The following is a 21,853-nucleotide window of genomic DNA, read 5'->3' as shown; positions in this document are numbered from 1 at the left end:
ATGTTGCTTCCCAAGAATTGATTTATTTAATAAATAGAACTGGATTTTTTTTTGACTAAATAAACTATTTTGCAAATGCACAACCATTTATGTGAGACCTGGTTTATGTGGTCAGAAATCAGTTTCATGTCCATCTGATAGATAAGGAAACGTCCACTGAGGTCTCGGTTTGCTCCCGTTTTAATCAGATGTGCCTCATTAATTACATGTTGCCCAGAGGGAGCTAGGATCCAATATGAATCTCAGAGTGTAGATATCTTTCCAAGACGCTGAATTTCAGGCAGTTAAAGTGAAGAGACTGTTTGAGTCGTCGTTATCGTTAAGCAGATGATCTGATTCGGATGCATTTACTACCCAATTATTATTTAAGGCCCCTTCACACTGCATTGAGACAACCCTAGGGTCTCCACAGGCATTTTGCTAGATCTAAGCAAATTTGAACAACCTTTATTTCAGGGTGAAGCCATTCATGGTGCTTCTGAGCTTTTTTCAACTAGCCTATATGTGCAATTTGGAAGTGAACGCACTTCTCCCCATCCTGTGGGAAGACCAGGCCGTTGTGTTTCAGTGGAGAAAGAAGGGGAAGCCGTTTTCCAACACTGTTTTAATTCTCTATGATACACACCATGGTTTCACCATGTGACTAAGGATATTACCGACACCTAGTGGCTAAAGCTGATAACAGTTATATCAGTACATCCTCCTTTTTTTTTTTGAAAGTACAATAATCTATACATTAAGAATAAATAGTTCTTATTTAAAGTAGAACTTTAATCAACACTTCAACCACTGGTAAATATAGACAAACATAATATTTCTCCTTTATATATATATATATATATATATATATTCCAAAAGAAAACATCACAAGTTCAGTGTTTGGGGTTTTTTAATCTGTCTTTCAGATCTTCTTAAAACTGGCTCACTAGAGAGCTCTACTTTGGTGTTTGAAGAAGATGGAGTGATAGATTTGGATGGAGAAACTGCTTTATTATTTTCTCCAGACGTGTCTTCTGCTCCATGAGTTTCTTTTAAGTTTTCTGTGTTTTAAGCAAACTGCATCTGTTACGTCCGATGATTTGTCCTTTTTCATTTCTTACTGTGAAAGATTGAGGTGCAACTTCTTGAAGAACTGCAGCTTTAGCTTTCCATCCACTTGGACCTTCAAACCTGACAGTGTCGTTGCTGGTCAGAAGCAGAAGCTGCTTGGCTCTTCTGCCATGAGCCTTGTTGGGCTGGAGGTTGCGTATCGTCCACAATTTATTCATTTATTTTTTGTTCAAAGAAATAAAAAATAAAAAAATTGGGCCCCTGTCAATTACAAAATTAATCATATTGTGTTTTGGAAGATTGTTTTTAGCAGTAAAAATTTAATGTTCCCACTCCCAGACCAAAAACACACATCCATATTTGCCCTGAACCCTCCTGGATCTGCATGAAATGGTTCGTTCCTGTTTGTAGTGTTCAGCAGCAGACAGTAGAAAACAAGAAAGACTGTGGCAGATACTATACTGCTAAGAAAAACTATATAATCAGGTTCCCCAAAGAAATAATAAAATAAAAATAGAGAGAGGGAGAGAGAGAAAAAGGCAAGAGTGTCAATTTGTAACCCAGTTTTTCTCTGAGAGGCGGGTAGACTGTGTGAAATTATCAACCATTTAGCATAATTAGCTTAGCTATTTCACTAGCATTTAATGAATTAAGGGGAAAAAATTCCAGCATATTGATATATTTAACTTGTACCTTTTACCACTTAACTACAGATGAGTCAGTCAGCAGCAGCTCTAGCCCACGTCCCTCCTAAGTGAACTTAAAGCTGCAGTATGTCACTTTTATATAAATATTTTTTTTCACATATTTGTTAAAACTGTCATTATGTTGTGACAGTATGGTATGAGAGATAATCTGTGAAAAATCTATTTCCTCTGCTTTCTCCCAGTTCTCTAGAAACAACCAATCAGTGGCAGGAGGTGAGTTTTAGTGCTGTCAATCACTATCTCATGTGGCTGCTCATCCTTCCTCCCCCTCGCTCTGTGCTATGCTGCAGCTAGCATAGCCTGTTGTGAAAAAAAACTGCACAAAAAAATCCACGAAACAGCGAGGCCGTGAAAGGTGAAGCGCGTTATAGCGAGGGTTCACTGTAGTGCAGCGTGAATAAAATGCAACAATATAGCATTTTATTGAGAAGTCTGGATTGTTTTATGTGTATTTTACATGTTGCTTTTGACTGTTGCTCGTGGGGAGAGACATTTCAGTAATCTAAAACTAATAGAAAAAATTTAAGCAACCTACTTGCACACTGTTTGTGGACTGTTGGATGTTAAATTCATGAGCAGTAAATATTGTGCCAGTATCAGTATTGAGGGGGAGGGTTGGCACCTATTTTTTGTCAGGGGACCCAAGATTCCTGGCAGCGCCCCTGGTTACGTTTGCTCTTCGTTCATAGGAGACGGTTTACTGTTTACTACGAGATGGAAGCTAAAACTCAAAAGCGTAGCGCCATCTTGTGGCCTGGCATGACAACTACAGCTGGCAGCAGGAAACTGACTCATGTAAACATACCACAAGGCTCTTTAGAAATTCAAAAGGTTTGTTTTGTAACATTTGTTTGAAGTTGTCTTAATTGAAGTCTTTTTGAAAACTGTGTGCATTTAAAAAAAAGAAGAAGAAGAAGAAGAAGCTGCAACCCAAATTTAACCAAAGTGCTTTACTTGTTGCTATATTTACCAGACCACAAATGATGGTATTTTTCCACCAGACCATGACAGGCATGTTCTTTGTGCGCAGACCTTTTTAGGTACATGGGAAATTGTTCTACTCTTTTGCAGCTGTAGCACAATGGAAACACTGCAGATCCAAAAATACGAAGCCGGAGCCAAGAGGACAACAACAGAGCTGTGGACTCAGGCCAGATCAGCGTGCCTAATAAGTACTCTTCAATCAAGCTCTTGGTGGAAGTCTTAGCGACCGAGATAAAACCAGGAGGTCTCTGTTTTTTCCATAAACTGAGTCGCTGAATGGCTCTGGCAACAAATTAGGCTGAACAGATTTATAAATCCAGTCAGAAGAGAAAAAAAACAGGATACCAAACAAAGGCAGCAGGAGAAATATTTCCTCTATACATCAGTGCTTGTGACAAAAGTCACAGATTACAGCTGTGGTAACATAATCCTCACTATTTAGCTGTTCAATAAATAAAAAGCGTTTTAGTATTAATCATGTGGTATAATCTAAGGGTTTGAAAAGCATTGTTGTAATAAAATTGAGTGATTTTCCTTCTTTGTTTCTCTCTTTTAGAAAGTGGTAACCAGTCAATGCTGGATGCAAACTGTGCAGCAGAGGACTGACCTACCTTACAGCAGTGATGGCTGCAGGGCGACAGGGTGCTGAAGGTGCCACAATCGTGTTTCACCTCTGTGGACAAACTGAGCTGCTGCTGGGAGGAAAACGGAGGGTGGGCCGCTCGAAGAGCCACCGCAGCCGCATTTGGGACCTTAAACAGAAAGAGACATCTGGTAAAGATGGAGAAGACGGTGATGAAGCACTGTGCAAAAATAAAACTGTGTGAAAGGATAACCTGCGACGTAGAGGTGAGTCGTGGTGAGTGCAGAGAGGGCAGGGAGTTGTTGTAAAACAGCAGGCAGGGCTGGTGACGCCGATCCATTGGTGACGAGGAGTCGCTTGGTTGCACACCTGCACACTTCATGCTCCTTCCTAAACTATTGGTTGTGTTTTCCCTGCGCTGGTACTCTATCGGCGACTGGAGGGCTGCAGAGGACAGGAGGATGCGTCACATCAATCTGAATCACTGAATCCTAAATTAGGGGCAGACCGATTTATCGTGTCAATTTCCTTAATGTTGGGAGATCGGTGACCGGCCAATTTTTACATGTGAAGCCGATCTTATCCACTGATGTTATCAACATTTGGCAAAGGTCTAAAAATCAACCACTGCGCTTTTCTTTTCTCCCATGAGAGGATTGACTGACAAACCCACCCACCAGGTCATGTCTGCACATTTACAGTTAACTATAGTCACCCCGTTGTTGCCAATTCAGCAACTTTCTTGATACATTGAGCACCATTTCAGACAAAAATATTATATTGGCCAAAATCGGAATCGGTAAGTTAGGCTTTTTAAAAGATCGGCCAGAAAACTGCAATCGGTGCACCCCTATCCTAAATCGATGCTATCGCAAAGCTGAGCTACCATTTAGGAAGTTCCTCTGAGTCTCCAGAATCTGGACCACATCATTGTACCAAGCTTGCTGTATTTCTGGAGACGAAGCATGCATGATGAAGCGGGTTACACTGCCGTCTGTCCCCCGGGAAGTCAGGACCAGACAGCACGGATCCTCTTGAGGAGGCCCCTCTACACCCAAGCAGCTGACCTACAAAACACAAAGGGGAAGAAGATAAAACCTCCACGGATTCATTCAAATTAAAGCTCTTTCTTCACCTTGATGCTGTTTTTGAAGGTGTAGCCTGGCAAAGGGAAACCTTTTTTCTTCTCAATCGGCTCACTGAAGATGACCAGCAGCTCAAACAGGAAGACACGTCTCTCCCGCGCTCTGGACACGAGGTTGCCTTCCTGCTCACTGACAGAGAAAGTGTCCTGCTGAAGCAGCTTCCCCTGAGCTGTAATCTTGCCCTAAAGCAGCAGCACATCCCACACACAGTCAGTTCGTCATATATTACTTTTTAAAATCCATCAAATATTATTTCAAAATGTAAAAGAAATACCTCAAAACCCTGTAGCCTTCCCACATTCATCATATCGTTACAGCGTTTTGGCACAAAACACGTCACCTCTACCGCTTTCTGATTTAAGACATGGAATAAAAATATTAATCAAAACATGAAATGAAGAAAAGGTATTTCTGCTGAGCAGAAACTGAGTCCAAACCTGAAGCTTCTCAACATCCCTTCCTGCTTTGCTATAATATTTCAGAAAGTCCTGAAAGAGACAGAGAAAGGAGTTCATGTTTAGATTTTGAAATCAAATTTTTAAATTTTGTCATTGTATTTGAGGTCCAGGAAATATTTAACAGCATGAAGCAAAAACAAATAAAATTGTTATTATTTGGAAAAACTGTTTGTTGTTGAGAAGCTTATGTGCCAGAAAAAATTGTTTTAAAATGAATTATTTGTTTTTTCATCAACACTAAAAAAATGATGACTTATCTTCATCTTCTTAGTGAATTTCTCCACTAACTCTCCTTTCAACTGTACACAGTTTGCCACATGTTGAAACAGAGCCCCACACCATAATGTTCCACCATAAAGTCACTGTTAGTGTGTTTTTGTTTTCTTTTTTGAGGAAATGCAACTTCATCAAACTCGGTGTGTGCAATGACAATGATTTTAGGTCTAGTTTGGTATGTCCTCCAATTACATAAATAGATAAATGTATAATTTATTGTCCCCATTGGGAGAGTTTGTCTTGGATAATGTGTGCTAAACAAAGTTGACACCATAATTATTTAATGGACTTTCCATAGATGTTCTGCAGCAACATGAGCTTCAACCTGCATTTCCTTCAGAAGAGGAGTCTTGTGCAGCAAGCAAAGATAGAAATGATTGAGGTTAAGTGGACAACTTAATGTTTTCATGAAAAAAATAAAACTAAATTCAGGTCTTTCAGACTCTCTCTTGCTCTTTGCTTTCATCAATCAGGAGATGCACCTCTTGTAATTTCTTGGTAATGAGAAACATTTTTATAGAAGACCTAAATACTGGCAAGTTTCTAAATACTGACAGGTTTCAGGAGGTATATTCGCTGTCCATGCCTTTTTAGTTCCTTACCCTTGATGTGGTCAAAACTTATTATCTGTGGTTTTCTGTTGTATTACACAAAACCTAATTTATGGACTAATTTGTAAAAAATAAAATCACATTTTGGATACTTTGACTTATTACTGACCGCTGGTGTGAAGTTCATGTTGTTACCTCCTTAGAAATGTATTTTCAATACTTATGTTTCCTCCTGTGTGCACGTCAAATAAAAACGAAAGGAGGAAGCAGTGTAAGACACATGTGAAAACTCATCACCTTTAGCAGCAGTTGATACTTCATGATCCTCTGGACGGGTTTGATCAGGAGGTCATTGAGCTGCAGCCTGTGACCCAGCTGCTGCCGTAGATCCTGTCGACACGTAAATCAGAGCAAAATGTTTGAGTGTGCAGTTAAATACACACTTTGTTGGATAACGCGGTTGTTTCAATCAGATAAACGTCGGTCTGGTGATAAATTGAATAGTTCTCTCATGTTATGCTCTCACCTCAAAGTAGGTCTCGATGTACTCTGAGACGATATGTTCCGACTTGGGTTTGTTTTGGCAGTAAACCACGTACATGTGAAGTCGCCGCTCCTGCAGATTTAACACAGTCAGAGCCTCAAACGTTTCCAAATATTGAGTTTATGTGAGCAATCGAAGGCGAGAATGAAGAGAGAGGAAGCTAAATTACTGAGCCACTCAGGGTCTTGGTTTCCTCTACATTTAACTGTGTTCCTCACCAATGATTTTTAATATCAGTCCAGGAAATGAGCTTCATTAAAAAGTTTCACTGGCTGACAAATAAATGTTTTATTAGCTGCAGCTTGCAAAGGGAGCTAAGAAGGTTGAGCTTCACGTGCAAATGTTTCTTGTACTTTTCTCATTAGTTATCATTAACATTTTTGCTTCTGCGAGGTAAAAATAAAATAAAATAGTAATTCATTTAAGTTGACAGTGAAAACAAATGACCTGAAAATCTCTCAGAGCAGATAAATTTGTTCCTTTTCACCCACAGTCTGGTTTCTGTGGATGATCTGTAATGCTGATTGCAGGCTTTGAGGGCTCTGTAGCCAAACTACAGTGATTATAAGATCCCTTTATTCTGCAGCTGCAGCTGAATAAACCTGGGGGGAAAAAAACATCTGCAAGGCAGCTGTCTGAGATGACTGAACAAGCCTCCAACCTAATGGAAAATATGCAGGAAACACTTCTCATTCACACTTTTGTGTATTTTTTTAAGACTTACATGTTTGATAAAGAGCTGAGCCAGGCTGTCTGGATCACTGACACATTTTTCCAACTCTCCCAGGAAATAGCTGCAAAACACAGTCATGTTTTCAGGCAGGACGCACAGCGTTGAAGAAGACATGACACATTTTGAGTGATTGTTTAGATTCAAAGCCAGCAGGAGGGCCTCACTCCTTGTGCCAGTCGTAGATCTGGTGGATGTTTCCGAAGACAATCCTGTCCTTTCCTCTCATGTCCTCCGGGACGCCCTGGTTGGCCATCATGGTCATGTAGCCCTGAACAAACAAGCATTTCAGTTCACAGTCACGAATTTAAGAAGTTTATCAGATCAGCTCACTGCAGTGGATACTGTAGAAGGAGACAAACCTGAACCATGAGCCCAAGATCTTCAACGTATAACCTCTCCGTCTCGATCAGCTCTGTCAGGACGTATCTGGGACAGAATTAGGAGACACACAGAAATATGACTGCTTAGTTTGCAAGACAAACTTAAAAAAACAACAAGAATTTACACTTGATGAATTGCTGAATTGCTCTAAATAATGAACGTATTATTTTACCTCATTGGTTAAAAGTGTTGTGCAATGTCTATGTTTTCCTTATGTGAGAGTTAGTGTTGTTGCTATGGTTACAACATGTTTATAAAACAGGATCTTGCAGAGGGTTCACGTCTGAACAAAATGGAAATATCTGCCTGCAACACTTAAACTGAATTTTGAAAAAAATAAATTGGCAAATATAATAACGAGTAACTAATTAAGCTGGTGCTTAGACACAAATGCAATAATTCAAATAATAAATGTGTAAAATGCGCATAGTGAACACATTTGAACTATAAATATGTTTGGCTGTGTAATTTGCCTAAATGTAAGGTGAACATAAAAAAAATAAATAAATATAATAATAAAAAAACCTTTTATATGATATTTGAGTAGAACAGTTCAATTTAGGTTTTTGTTTTCAAGATAAAAAAATAATAAAATGCAGTTTATTTTTCTTCAAATAATTCATTGTTGAATGAGGAGCTGCAAATCAAAAACCAGATTCTGCTTCTTTAGCTGCTCTGAAAAATATGTTTCTACTTTCCTTCTGTGTGAATCATCGTGCAACATGGAGATGTTTACCGCTGAACATCATCAATGCTGAAAAAACTGATGTCCAACTTGTGCCGCCCCCAAGTGGGATGCTGCCCTGGGTGATGAGCCTTTTCACCCAATTTTAAAAAAACTACAAAACATCATAATCTGATGGATTAAAATAATACAGTTTATAAGATCAACTTTGTTTGAATTAGCTTTATTTGTCTAACGTATTGGTTCTGAATGTTACTGACTTGCAGCCATTTAAATTAAAATTTATCAGCATTTATGTTACAAAAATATGGTCTGGAAATAGGAACATATTTGTTCCTATTTTTCTTCTAGCTATGCTGCATGAATCGTGAGAAAAACAAAGATCCTGAAGAGATATTTTGACCCTGCAGTGAGTTTGTCCTTTTTCACTTTAGGTTTAGGAACTGAAGCACAAATAATCCGCTTCACTTTCTTCTATGTTTTTTGAAGTTTACTCTCCATTTTAAGAATTAAGTAAACCAAAAACTTTCATTTAAGTCAATCAATCAATCAAATTTTATGTGTATAGCACATTTCAGCATCAAGGCATTTCAAAGTGCTTTACAGCATATCAAACACAGAAACACAATGCAAGACAAAATCAACAATCAAAACATGACATTATGTAAAGTTCCATCAATAAATTTGTAATTGATTACATTTCAAATACAATCCTAAACAGGTGGGTTTTTAGTCGAGATTTAAAGGAAGTCAGTGTTTCAGCTGTTTTACAGTTTTCTGGAAGTTTGTTCCAAATTTGTGGTGCATAGATGCTGAAAGCTGCTTCTCCTCGTTTGGTTCTGGTTCTGGGGATGCAGAGCAGACCAGAACCGGAAGACCTGAGAGGTCTGGAAGGTTGATACAACAACAGCAGATCTTTAATGTATTGTGGTGCTAAGCCGTTCAGTGATTTATAAACTAACAACAGTATTTTAAAGTCTATTCTTTGAGCTACAGGGAGCCAGTGGAGGGACTTTAAAACTGGTGTTATGTGCTCTATCTTCCTGGTTTTAGTGAGAAAGCGAGCAGCAGCATTCTGGATCAGCTGCAGCTGTTTGATTGATTTGTTGGACAGACCTGTGAAGACGCTGTTGCAATAATCAATACGACTGAAGATGAATGCATGGATGAGTTTCTCTAGATCTTGCTGAGACATTAGTCCTTTAATCCTGGAAATGTTCTTCAGGTGATAGAAGGCCGACTTTGTAACTGTCTTTATGTGGCTCTGGAGGTTCAGGTCAGAGTCCATCACTACTCCCAGGTTTCGGGCCTGATCGCTGGTTTTCAGTCGTAATAACTGAAGCTGTGCATTGATTCTAGATCGAACCTTGGGGTACCCCACATGTGACCTTTGACCTCTTTGATGAGGTACCCCACATGTGACCTTTGACTTCTTTGATGAGAAGTTTCCAATTGAAACAAAGAGATCCCTGTTCTTTATGTAAGATTCAAACCAAATGTCTAAATTACTCACTTCATCATCGACTAAATAACCTTTTTCCCTTTTGCCTTCAAATAGACACTGAAGGAAAAATTAAAACATATATTTTACATCAAACTGTAACATCAGCTTAGACACAGAAAGAGTTCAGGACTCACAGGCTCTTCTCCAAGGCGAGTTTTTTCTCCTCCTCGCTGTCGACTGCAGCACATGAAGGACATGGCGAGTCTTCAGCCACACAGCTCTCCTCCGCTTGCAGAGTGTTGACCTCGGATATTTGACTCTGAAACGCAACAGGAAGATGAAACAGATTTTAAGAAACGTTAAAAAATGCTAGGAGGTTGTCTGACTCTGTGAGGTGGTGAACGTTTTGTTCTTGGAGTTTAATCTAAATCATTTTGTGTGTTTTCAGTATCATTTAATTCAAAGCTTAAAGCAAATGTAATAATTTGTTGGTACAAATTGTTAATCAAACCTCTTGACAGTTTTGAGCCAGAAAACTGTTTGCAGCCTGGAGAAACATCAGTAGGAGTACCATAATATGCATCAAAGTCAACATAATACACAATAAATAGCACATTAAAAGAGGTAATTACTTCAACTGGAATGATAAATAAATATTTTATCACATTTTTATGCTAAAGTGGTGGTATTATGTAGCTTCCAGGCACATCCTGAATTTTTATAGCACAATCAGGTAACTATGTTATCTTCAGTTACTATAAAAATGCTTTATATATCAAACATGACTTAAAAGAAATTTGTACTTTTCAACTTAAAACCTTGAAAGTGGGCCTCTGTCTCTTTAAGGACCTCCTACTCTTTCCAAAGCTCTGCCTTCAGCACATCATCACAACAATGCCGTTCTTAAAAATGTTAATCTGAGATTATCACCTTCTTCATACAAAGCACTTTGTATGATGAGCTCAGCAGATGCTCACTTCCACCAGGTGTTTGCTAATTGTTGCTGCCACTAGTCTGGAGGAGCTGAGTGGGGAAGGAGTGCTCTGTGAGGTCGGCTGGCGACTCCAGCTCCAAGGCGGAGCTTTGTGGAAATATGCGGCGCTTTTTCAGACCAAATGTTTAGGCACCCCTGAATGGTTGTCACGGGAGATTCAAAGATTTCTCAATAATGCATGTAAGAATCAAGGCAACACTCCAGGTATGTTTTTGATGAGGGAATAACATTATTTTATGATATAAAGCCAAAAAAAATTTATTTTACATAAAATTATGTGAAATTCTCTTTAAAAAATTATTTGTATTGGAAGAAAAAGTTAATATAAAATGTGGAATATATGTATTTCCAGACAATCTCACAGATCAAATTGAAAAAAAAAAACAGGGTACCAGAGTCCCTTAATAGAATAGAAATAATCTTTACTATCCCTCAGAGAGGAAATTCAGGATAATGGTTTAAGAAGCACTGAAATAAGTGAGAATCTTATTTTTTTTTTAAGCTAAAATATTTTATGCTTGGACGTGGATGAAAAATATCCATTCCTGAGTGAATTTATCACAGCGCAAGCATTTAGAAAGTAATTTTTCATTGTTGCAACAATGCAGAAAGCAGTGTGTTCGCGTGTCGTCGGCAGATGTGTCAACTCCTGCTTAATCAACTTTTATCTCCAGCATCTCCAGCTGGGAATTACCTCTGCAATGCAACTCAGAGTAACCTTAGAGTTAATGAGCAGCTTTTATTAATGCTGCAGTGGAGACGGAGAAGCACGCAGGATGGGTGATGGTGTGCTGCTTGTCAAGTCATATAACAGATACCAGGGTCACTGACCCAGGCACAGACACTGGTTATATAACAAATACCCCTCCTCACCTAAAAGCACCACGCTCTAATGTGAAAATGACTGTAATCCTCTTGACGTGATTTAGTCTCAACACATTTTGTCCTCTGCCTCAGTGCAGCAGATCTCTAATCTCTCTGCAGAACTGATCATATTTGTAGGTCAACAAAGCACTTCATGTTTATCCAGAGACACTTTTGTTTCTTTCTGGGTTTACGATTCACTGCTGACGGGTATTTTTAAGGCAAATTGTTTTTATGTTTATTCTTTTCATTGCTGAATTAGATGAAACAGCTAAACCACTCTGATATCTCTCTGACCTCCTGTGAGCCGTATGACCTTTGGGTTAGCTTGGTTTAGCAGAAAGATGTAAACTCTCCGCAGATGTTGAAAACGTTTAGCTGGAAGAATAAACTTCTTTATGTAAGTGGATGGAAAGAAAGATGAATAGGGATTTAATTAGCGAGCCACAGATGTGCCACTGGAAGTGTTTATCTGCAGCGGCTGCTCGTCCTGTTTCCCATTCATGTTACAAAGAATACCATGAATGTTTCTGTCTAACACTCATAAAGACTGTACATTTCTAAGTGTTGCAACAAACTAACCGTAAGCTTGAGGATTTGGGCCTTTGTGGCAAACAGTTTGGTCTCTACCGGTTTAGGTATAAATATTAATGTGTTACAATAACCTGGTGAAACTGCTTTTCTTTTGTTATACAGACTAAACCAGTTACGTCTGAATAACCGTGCCAGGTTTTCCCCCCAAAACACATTTTTTCCAGTGAAAGGTAGCTAAGACAGAGTTGAGTCAGGAAGATCACAACACAAACAAATGTGTGATGGACTGAAATTTGTTCAGTTATCATTCAGAGGTACATTTTCTCTTTGAGTTGTATTTACTCTTTTTGGTTGTGTTGCTTTGCCAGCAGTTTGGGCTAAAGATTTTAATCTCTGGTCTGATGTAGTGGTCAGATGCGACCAGCATCAACTTTCTCCTCAGAGCGACGTGTCTGGCTCTTCCATTAAACTATTCCCCTTCTTCAGGTAGGATTGCATGTTTAAACACACATGTACGGTTGTAAATCAGTTTATTAACTTTTGGAAAGCTTGTGAGTATATTTTTGACGCTCCAAATGTTGACGCAGTCTGTTGTTAGCACCGTTGTTAGCTACCATACTGTTGTTTCAGGTTTGGTATCATTGTGCATGTTTGTAAGCTAACTCAGATAATACATGCTGCAGCAGAAGCGACGTGTCTGGCTCTTTCATTAAAATCTTCCCATTCTTCAGGGATTTTGCATACAAAAACTTGTAGATATTTCCTTTCTCTTCCAATTATTTACAGTATTTTGTGTTTGTATACTTTGAAAAATAGTTAAACTGCAAATACAACATCAATATTTCATCAATCAAAGCTTTCTCCATCTGAGGAGAAAACATGTATTTAACCTTCTAATGTTCTGGTGAATATTTAGTAACAATTATGAAACTTGATCTTTCTGGCTGGAAAACTCTCAGACATCCTCAGACCTGATTCTCACCCCGCCTCTGGGATTCTTCCCCTCCTGGTGAAAAGGTGTCGTCTTCACTCCCTAACTTGACCCTGTTTCATGCTGTTAAAGGCTGCTTGACAAGCTGATTACTCCCAGATGCTATCTACAGAAGCACACATGATTGATTTCACTCCTCTGTGTAGATTAAACACTACAACGGTAGATGTTGCAGAGGCCTGTGTGGGAGTACGCACATCAGCCATGTAGCGACTTCTTTGGCACCACTAATGAAAGTCAAATGATGTGTACAAATGAATTTCTTTTCATTTGCTGCAACATCGTAGCATTAAAGGGGACCTATTATTCTTCCCCAAATTATATTATTGGATGTCAAAAAACATGTTTATTGCATTTTTTCTCAACAAAATAATTCTCAGATAATGAGATTTTAGCCTGCTTAGTTCTGCCTATTTTGAGCTCTTTTCAGAGCTGTTTTAGAGCCTCTTGTCACTTTAAATCCAAATAATTTGCTGCTGGCCACAACTCAACATTTGCACACGCTCATAAAAATGGCTGCAAACAGATACGCAATTTTACAATCCTACATCTCTGACCCAAAACAAAGTGAAGCCTGCTGCGCAACCAAGAAGAACACAGCAAGTGACAAAACACTTGTCTCTTTCAGCAAACCTTTTACAGCAGTAAAACCAGCTTACAAAACATCCTGGAACTCAGCTTGGGTTGCTAGGTGACAGGCTTAGCTCAGCTGAGGTTGCTAGGTAACAGCACAGTGCAAGTCAATTGTGACTCAAAATTTGGGAGGATTTTGAAACAGCTCATTTTCTAGACACCAAAACACATTTTGCCAAAAAAACATGTGGTTTGTAAAGCACTTGGGTTGTTTTAGAAGCAGAAGAGACCAAAAGTGATGTATGAAAACATGCTAAATGCGAAATCTGGATTAACACCAAGTATCTAGAAACAAATAATCAGTAGTTGCTGCACAAACTATATAGAAAAGGGAGAAAGTGTCACTTGTACTCTCTTAAAACAAGAGAAGAACTTTTTCACTTAGATTTTTGCTTCCTCTTTGCTTAAGGATAGATTTAGCAAAGTAACATTGTTACAAATAAATATTAATTTAGTTGTGCAACCATAACTAAGGCATCATACAATGTATCCTTAACTGAATACATACAATGAACATGTCATTCCCTCTGATTCTGATGAGCAAGCAGCACAATAAATTCAGCTCTATTTAATACTTTTTTATTTTCTGCAGATAGATACAGTATGTCTTATGTTTAAAATGGCCAAAATTAGTACTTTGTTGGCAGATATTATAATGATTGTTATTACATTACTGGTTGCTAAAGGGTGTTAATGCTAATTAAAGGAAGAGTAAGGCAGGTTAGCACTTACTGGGCTGTGTGAGTCATCCAGAAGGTCACATAAGTAGCTCTGACGGGACATCAGGGACGGAGACGTCGCTGTGGGACTTTTCCAGTCCTGCAAACAAAATGAGCAGCATTAGAGGCTGTAAAAACAAAAAAAATATGTAAAGGGGGTTTCCATGTTCAGCCATCAGGTTCGCACCGTGTTTTCAGAGGACAGTATGGTGTAGTTATTGTGCACTTCCAGTGAACTTTGCCGAGTCTCACTGTGCAAAAAAGGCTTTTGCTTTCCCTCTGCCTTGAAACTCTGCTTCTCGGCTTTCCCCGTTCCACCTCTGGGGTCAGAGCTCAGCTTCCGCACCGGGTTGGTGAGCCACTTTTTCAGGGCGCTGACCGGGTGCCGGGATGCTCCAGACGGGGAGTGAGAGCAGGGGCTGGTGCTTCCTGAGGCCTGGTGGGGCAGAGATCCCGCAGACGGAGCAATGCTGCCTTCACTGCACGCCACAGAGTACGACTCCGCTGCAGGGGGAGACAACAGCAGATGTCACAGACAGATTGCTGCTGCACAAAAATGTTGATCAATTTCCTGCGCTAAGTCCAGAAATGTAACTTAAATCAGAGGAGCTGCTGGAGCCAAGGCTCTGACTGAAATAAAAATAATACAGAAATAATATCTCCTCTGACAAGCAAGCAAGACAGAAACAACAATTCCTTTTGTTTGTTTTAGCAACATATTTATTTTTCAAAAATATATGACATCTGAGTTTAACACCCTAAGAAAAAGGAAAGAAAAAATAAAGAAAGAAACAAAAATGGGAAGAAAGGAAGAAAGAAAACAAAGAAGTAAGCAAGATTTTTGTAGTTTTACAACACATTTATTTTTCAAAGAATGACATGAGTTTATATCCTAAGAAACAAAGAGAGATAGAATGAGAGGAAGAGAGAAAGAAAGAAGGAAAAAAGAAATAAGCAAAGAAACTAATAAAACAGGAAACTAACAAAGAAATCACACAAGGAAGAATGAGAAGAAAGAAGGAAGGAATGAGGAAAGGAAATTAAGAAAAGAGGGAATAGCTACTTACTACTGTATATATTCTCTATGATGTTATAAAAACCCTGGAATACTTTAATACATTTTAATTTTAGGATTTTCCAAACATTGAAACCAAACGCGCCACATCTGCACTGAACGCCTTCCGTCTCCATCATCCATCTTCCCTGTCCAACCAAAGTCATTCAAGAGTTTTATATTATACATTTGTTCTTCTTTCCAGAGGCCCTCAGTCACTTTCAACACAATTATGTAAGTTGTAATCATAATGAGAAACTTTCAAGAAGCCAGAAACCGGGTCAACCATTTACACAAACTACTTGAAAAATAAGTATAAACACACCAGGCTGACTGTAGCAAATCATGTATTGTTTTTATTCGTCCTGCAAAGTTTGCTGTCCCATTTATTTGAATGAAACCAGATTTAACATCCCAACAATAGAGGAATATGTAAATATAAAAGCAATTGTTAAAGGAGCTTGTTTGATTTTTCAGCATTGAACCGAGCTTTGATTAAAGCCGTTTGATCAAAATCACATAAAACAAATTGTTCTACTTTTGCAATGAATCTCAGTGTTTTGGGGAGGAAGGTGGGGGACCAAAACTTTGACTTTTAATTCCCATGGAGAGAAATTAATGCTGAAAAGGATTCATGATCATTCATCTTTGTTTTGCAGCACTTTCCTAATCCAGAACTGTAAACAACCTAATAGAAATAAGATATTAAATAGTTTCCAAAACTTAGCATTAATCCGTCTATCTATCTTTCCATCTTTCCAGGATAGCTTTCCCAAACCAGACACCCTCCAGTCCATGACTACACCTTGAATCCCTTCCGTTTGATTTATTTAAGTATTTAGTTTTCTTTGACAAAAGTCCAAATCAGAACCCTGAGTCTTGACTTCACAACATTTTCTCACTTAACTTGGAAAAGTTTTCCAAAAACTCTTTTGTACATTTAAATGCGTTCTTGTAATCACAAGGACGCTGGAGAATAAAATCTGTCAGTTTGGGGTCAAAGTGCCGACAACCAACCTTTTGATTAAAATAATGTATAAATTAAGGAAAATTAAACCCCAGATCATGCTGCTGACATTGTGAGTATGGCGTTCTCTTGGTAGCATTCAGTGTTGGTTTTGTTCCACACTTATCCTTTGAACCCACAGTTAAAGCTTGGTTTCATTTGGCCATAATGGAAAATGTGCTATTTGTTAATGTTTTCTTGATCAAGGTAAAACAAAATGTCAAAAATAAGCTGAATGTCCTATTCTTGAGGGAGCCTGTACACTATTTAGTTCCAGGTAAATGTAATTGTTTTACGAGTCAATACCTGTGTAAGTACAGTGGATGTTTTATAGCAGAGTAAAATATTACACAAGATGTAACAATAGAAGAATAAGAAGGCCAAGTTAAACTTTGACCTTACAATAGAGGGTGACGGAGAGAAAAAATTAAAATTTTCCTTAAGAGACTCACTGAGGTTTGGCTTCTTACGTACATCTTCATCTGTTGAAACCTGCGCTACTTCACCTGACATTATTTAAAGCAGGAAGAAAATTTCAACCTTTATGCTTTCACACACAAAGTTTCAAGAAGTGTTAAAAAGATAAACAGCTGCAAAACACACGCGGATGAAAACAAAACATGTCACTTGATGGCAAACAACCAGAGAACAATAAACAAAAACTTCGACACGGACTAAACCTGAGGAACCGTGGGAACATAATCTAATGAGAAAACAACAGCACTCGGGGAATCTCTGGAGAATATTAATGTTTAAAGCATTGCAGGTGTGCTGAACATAAATAAAAACCTGTTGTGACAGCAAAACAGGAAGTAGAACAGGAAAAACTCCAAGAGCATAGACCAGGAAGTAAGATTCACAGAGAAAAAACTAACAAAACATGAGGCAGATGCAATAAACTATAACAGAATATACATTTTTACTCACTTTTGAAATGTATATCTACTGCGTTGTATATCTACTGTACATTTATTAGGTCATGAAACAGATTTTGGTTTAGAAACTTTTTAAAAGGAACAGCTGCAAACAACGATTCCTCCAGTTTTAGTTTTCCCAACTGAATAACAAATACTTCTGATCCTTACAGCTGCTCCAATTTAAAATTTCCACTCATTATTAAGTAGCAATGTAATTCTACATGAATAACTATAAAGTAAATATGCCATTGTAAATCATCTTTAAATTAAAAAAAATATTTCAATGATTATTTGAGGACCCAGTCCATGTTTTTATTTTTATTATAATCCACATTAGAGGCTCAAAAGCTCAACTTTGAGTAACACTGCCTCTCAGGACAAAACATGACAAAGATCACTTCAATTTGTGTTCAAGGAGAAACAAACAAACTTTATCCTAAACCACAGAAAGTGTTTATTGACAGACACCGTGACACCAGGCTCCTCGTATTGCACAGCTAAAAATACATGAAGCACAAACTCATGTTGTCGCCTGAAACCTGCTGCACTTACATTTTACGACACTTTGCAATGGAGCAATGATGGAAAGAAAAAGATCACAATTAATGTTAGAAAAGCTGAGAGTCTCATCTCTGTAAAGATGCTATAAGTGAATAAACAGACATGCAGAGCGCTTTAATCCTGGACAGAAACAACCATACATCCTCTCTGTTTTCACCTTAATCCGTCAGTTTCTGATTAAAATCACATCTATGCAAACTTTAACCCTGGCAAAACAAGCACCTGGGTCACACAGGACAAATAGTTATTCAAACACACAATCAGATCTAAGGTCAACTTAAAAATTTGTGAACCCAGCATGAATATTTTGGACTGGAGCTGGAGTACCCAGAGGGAACCCAGGCATGCACAGGGAGAACAGGGACCACAGGTGAGATTTGAATCCAGCTTCTTCTCGCTGCGAGGCAACAACGTTGCTTTATTGTGCATTTCTTCTGTGACTCAATTATTGTTATCACAACATGAAAGATCAGACAAATTTATGTTAAGTTAAAAAGTTTCTTTGAAACTCTGTCTTTAATTTACAACTGCAGGGAACAAATATAGTCGGTTTTCTGTAACTGTTTCTAAAATAAAGATGATTTTCTTTATTTTTCTAAGGACTCTTTATATTTAATTAAAGATAAAATGTAATTTCCAGCCTCTTCCTGTTGGCGAGTCAAAGGTAAATTGAAGTCGTCTGACTTTGTTTTGCTATTTTTCCACTTTAACAAATTTCGTCCTCACATTGTGTGATCCCATGTTCTCCTTTAGTTCCCCTGTTGGTGTCATGCATGTGCACAGAAACGCTTGCCTGGAAATTATTGTACTTGATGCTCATGTTGACAACGAAAAATATTTTAAAAATAATTTATGAGATTCATAAAATCTTAAAAAGATGAAATAATTTGCCTACGAAAAATATTGTTTCTCATAATACGTTAACACTTTTCGGTTTTGTGTTTGAAGCAGAAAGCATCTTTCTAACTATTACAGAAGTATTATTTATTTCCCATCTTCCAATCTGGTCATTGTGACGGTCGGCAGCATTATTTGAAAACTGCTGGAGCTGCACTTCAATCAGCATCATGATGTTTGAGCTCTAAAAATGATGAAAGCTCTGCACATTTCACATGCTAGCCCCACATTAGTGTTACATAAGCAGCTGTAGGGTTGATTATGATTAGGGCTTAATAACATGCAAATACTGATGGATGCAATTGTTATTATTACCAAGTCCTAGAAAATAATGATACTGTCGTCACAAAAACCACAAATCAGGAACTCTCTCCAGTCACGTTTAAGTTCTTACTCCTGAGAGGGTTTACGAAAACGTTAATCTGGGAACGACGCTGCAAACTTTGTCTCATCCTGCTGGATCAACGACAACCAGACAAGGTTTACTCGTAAACCACACAAGGAAATTATCAGGAGGTCATGCAATAATATCAACAATGTTATAATGGGATATGTGGGCTGAAAAGACGAGGTTTTTCTTTTAAAGTCCTTGTTAGATTTTTATAACGCCACACTTTATTTTGCACAACAAATGTCTACAACCTGACTATTTGTGTCCCTAATTCAGCAAATTACAGCTGCTGTAGTTTCTGATCCAGACTGTTCGGCGTTTTCCTGCGGCGCCTTGCAACACACACCTTGAACTTTTCCACATTTTGTCGCTTTGAAACCACAAAGTTCAGTTACACAAAGTAGTGCATAACCATGAAGTGAAATAAAAATGAATCATGTGTTTTTAGACAACATTTAAGAACAAACTTCACCATGAAGGACGAGAAAGACAGCAATCGGGTTAGAAAATAATATTCCAAGATCCACAGCTCAGGCGGGAGAATGCATTGGTCATGCTCTCCTTTGAGAGAGGAGTAAGAAGAACGTGTTTGTGAAATAAAGTCATAATAATTCTCGTTTAGTAGTTGGTTTAATGTCAGCGACAAAAAACATGTGGAAGAAGGACAAAAGTTAACCTAAATGCAAAATGCTGTGTGTGGAGAAAATGAAGCTTCCCATTATCCTGAACACACCGTCCCAGCAGTGAAACATGGTGGTGGCAGCGTCATACTGTGGGGGAGCTACAGAGCAGCAGATTAGAGTTGATAGAGCTAAAGCATGAAAAGGTCGTTCTGCAGTAATTGACTCGGGTCCAGAAAATTAGAAACAAAGTGTTATTTTCCTTCCACTTTTCAATGTATTAGCCTGTCACATAAAATCTGAACAAAACATATTAACGTTTTGGGCATAATTTATGTGAAAACATTCAAGTGGTGTGAAATCCTTTTGAGGTGAAAGGATTCTGTTTCCATATATTCTGTCTGGTTTGGTTACAGTTAAGTATCAGTGACTAATAAAGAGCTCAGAGACGAACGATGAAGCAACGTTACATTAGTAGCTGCTGTTTCACCTCCTCTCCTCTCAGTAAGCTAAGCTAGCTCTAGATATTCAGGTTTGGATGCTGCTTGCTTTTGCATATTTCATTTATGTTAAATCATATTTATTCTTTACTTTTTCGTGGATCCTTTGATGTTCAAATAATGCACAACAGATAACTTTTTAATGGCTTTCATGCAACATGCATGAAGTCTAAACTTCTCTTGTTTCTGAAAGAATTTCACCTCAGAGGACCTCACAATTATAAATTTAGAGTTGGATTCATGTCTGACTTGTTTAAATGGGAATCTGATTTAGCAGAAGAACCATCACAAAAGTGTGAGATATTCAACTTGATGCTATTTAATTAGAGTGAATCTGTGTGTCTGTATTTACTCCATCACACACTGGAAATAATGACTTGGCTTTTACTGGTGAACTCGATGAATCAGAGCTGGGAGTCAGACTGGTGATGTGTGGTGACTCAGGGAAACTATTTCAATGAAAGTCCAACAATTCTGCATCTGGAGGCGTTTCTCTTATAAACAGTAACAGTATGAGTTACCAGCGAAAAACGAAAACAATCTCAGATTGCTGGAAGAGAAGGGAACATCTAGAACGTTACAACACAGCAGGAGTTTTACGGAGATAACAAACTCATTCGCTTGAAGAAAAATGCGCACAAGTTCTTGATTCTAGGATTGCTTTCTTCAAAAACGCAACGAGCTCATCGAGCAGACCTGCGAACATTTCAATCCCAGAGATGTCCCGTTCAACTCAGAGGTGAAAAAGCGCTGCGCCGTTTTCATTTTCACCTCTCACATGTGGCGCTCGCTGGGTCCGCACAGAGAGACGGAGCTCTGTAATCTCCCCCCATGAACAACTGGAACAACAGAGGATTTAACGCTCAGAGCCGGAGAAAGACGATTGTCTACGTGTGCGCATGTTTTCAGCTGTCTGCGCCACGTTGGAGTATTAAAGCATTTGGTAAATCACTTTCTGTGCAGAATGGCGCTCAAATAAGCCATAATATGAGATAAAAGTAAGCATGCAATGTATAAAATATCCCTTTGTTTGCAAATGTTTTCACTGAATCTTGAGATTATTATGTTGCTGGGGGTGTTTAAATCCACTTTTTTTTTTAGGCGGGGTGTATTTGCCGACAGTGACTCACCGCATCCTAGATTTAGTGATTAGAAGATATTTATCAAAAAAAAAAGCTGCAGCTCAGACGTGGAAGTGCAGACTTTTTCTGCTGTAGTTCGGAAAACTGAGTTAATCCATAACTTTAATCTGACTGTCATTATTTTTGGTATTCTTCTAGAGTCGTGTAAACGTCGCACTAAACGCCTTCTTTCTGTCGTTTCACGTTTGCAGAAACGACGTGTTTAGAGTTCGTCGTTACTTTTCGTGGCAGCGGATTTAGTGTGGTTCGGCAGCGCTTTGGCTTCATTACCACCTCTGTGTGTGTGAGAGCTGCTCCAGCTCAGCGTCTTTCCTCTTCAGCTCAGTGATCTCCTGCTCCAGCTTCTCCTAACTCGACTCACTTCCGTTTCCTGCTGGGACCTGATCTGCTGCTTCACATCAGAGCTTCTTTTCTGGAGGAGACGGATCGGCTCAGTGAAGATCTGAAGTCTGAGTCTATTCAGCTTGACTCAGAATGCAATAAAATAAG

General features: G+C 38.5%; 1 protein-coding gene across 2 annotated transcripts in view; it reads right to left on the bottom strand.

Annotated features, from left to right (window-relative positions):
* The window catches only part of arhgef25b (Rho guanine nucleotide exchange factor (GEF) 25b), a 31,115-nt gene that overhangs the window by 796 nt on the left and 8,466 nt on the right, over positions 1-21,853 (bottom strand). For both annotated transcript variants that reach the window (XM_028002083.1, XM_028002084.1), the window contains 14 exons: positions 14,464-14,780; positions 14,290-14,376; positions 9,736-9,860; positions 7,391-7,457; positions 7,196-7,299; positions 7,023-7,092; positions 6,281-6,370; positions 6,052-6,144; positions 4,907-4,957; positions 4,744-4,821; positions 4,460-4,651; positions 4,211-4,391; positions 3,578-3,768; positions 3,353-3,493 (listed from right to left, as the gene is read on the bottom strand). In XM_028002083.1, the coding sequence (XP_027857884.1) occupies positions 3,353-3,493; positions 3,578-3,768; positions 4,211-4,391; positions 4,460-4,651; positions 4,744-4,821; positions 4,907-4,957; positions 6,052-6,144; positions 6,281-6,370; positions 7,023-7,092; positions 7,196-7,299; positions 7,391-7,457; positions 9,736-9,860; positions 14,290-14,376; positions 14,464-14,780 (1,787 nt within the window). The remainder of the gene's footprint in view (positions 1-3,352; positions 3,494-3,577; positions 3,769-4,210; positions 4,392-4,459; positions 4,652-4,743; positions 4,822-4,906; positions 4,958-6,051; positions 6,145-6,280; positions 6,371-7,022; positions 7,093-7,195; positions 7,300-7,390; positions 7,458-9,735; positions 9,861-14,289; positions 14,377-14,463; positions 14,781-21,853) is intronic.

This window comes from Xiphophorus couchianus, chromosome 20 (genome assembly GCF_001444195.1).
Source record: "Xiphophorus couchianus chromosome 20, X_couchianus-1.0, whole genome shotgun sequence".
Lineage (NCBI taxonomy): Eukaryota > Metazoa > Chordata > Actinopteri > Cyprinodontiformes > Poeciliidae > Xiphophorus > Xiphophorus couchianus.
Note: the sequence above shows the minus strand (reverse complement) of the source record. Positions and strands in the feature narration are given on the sequence as shown.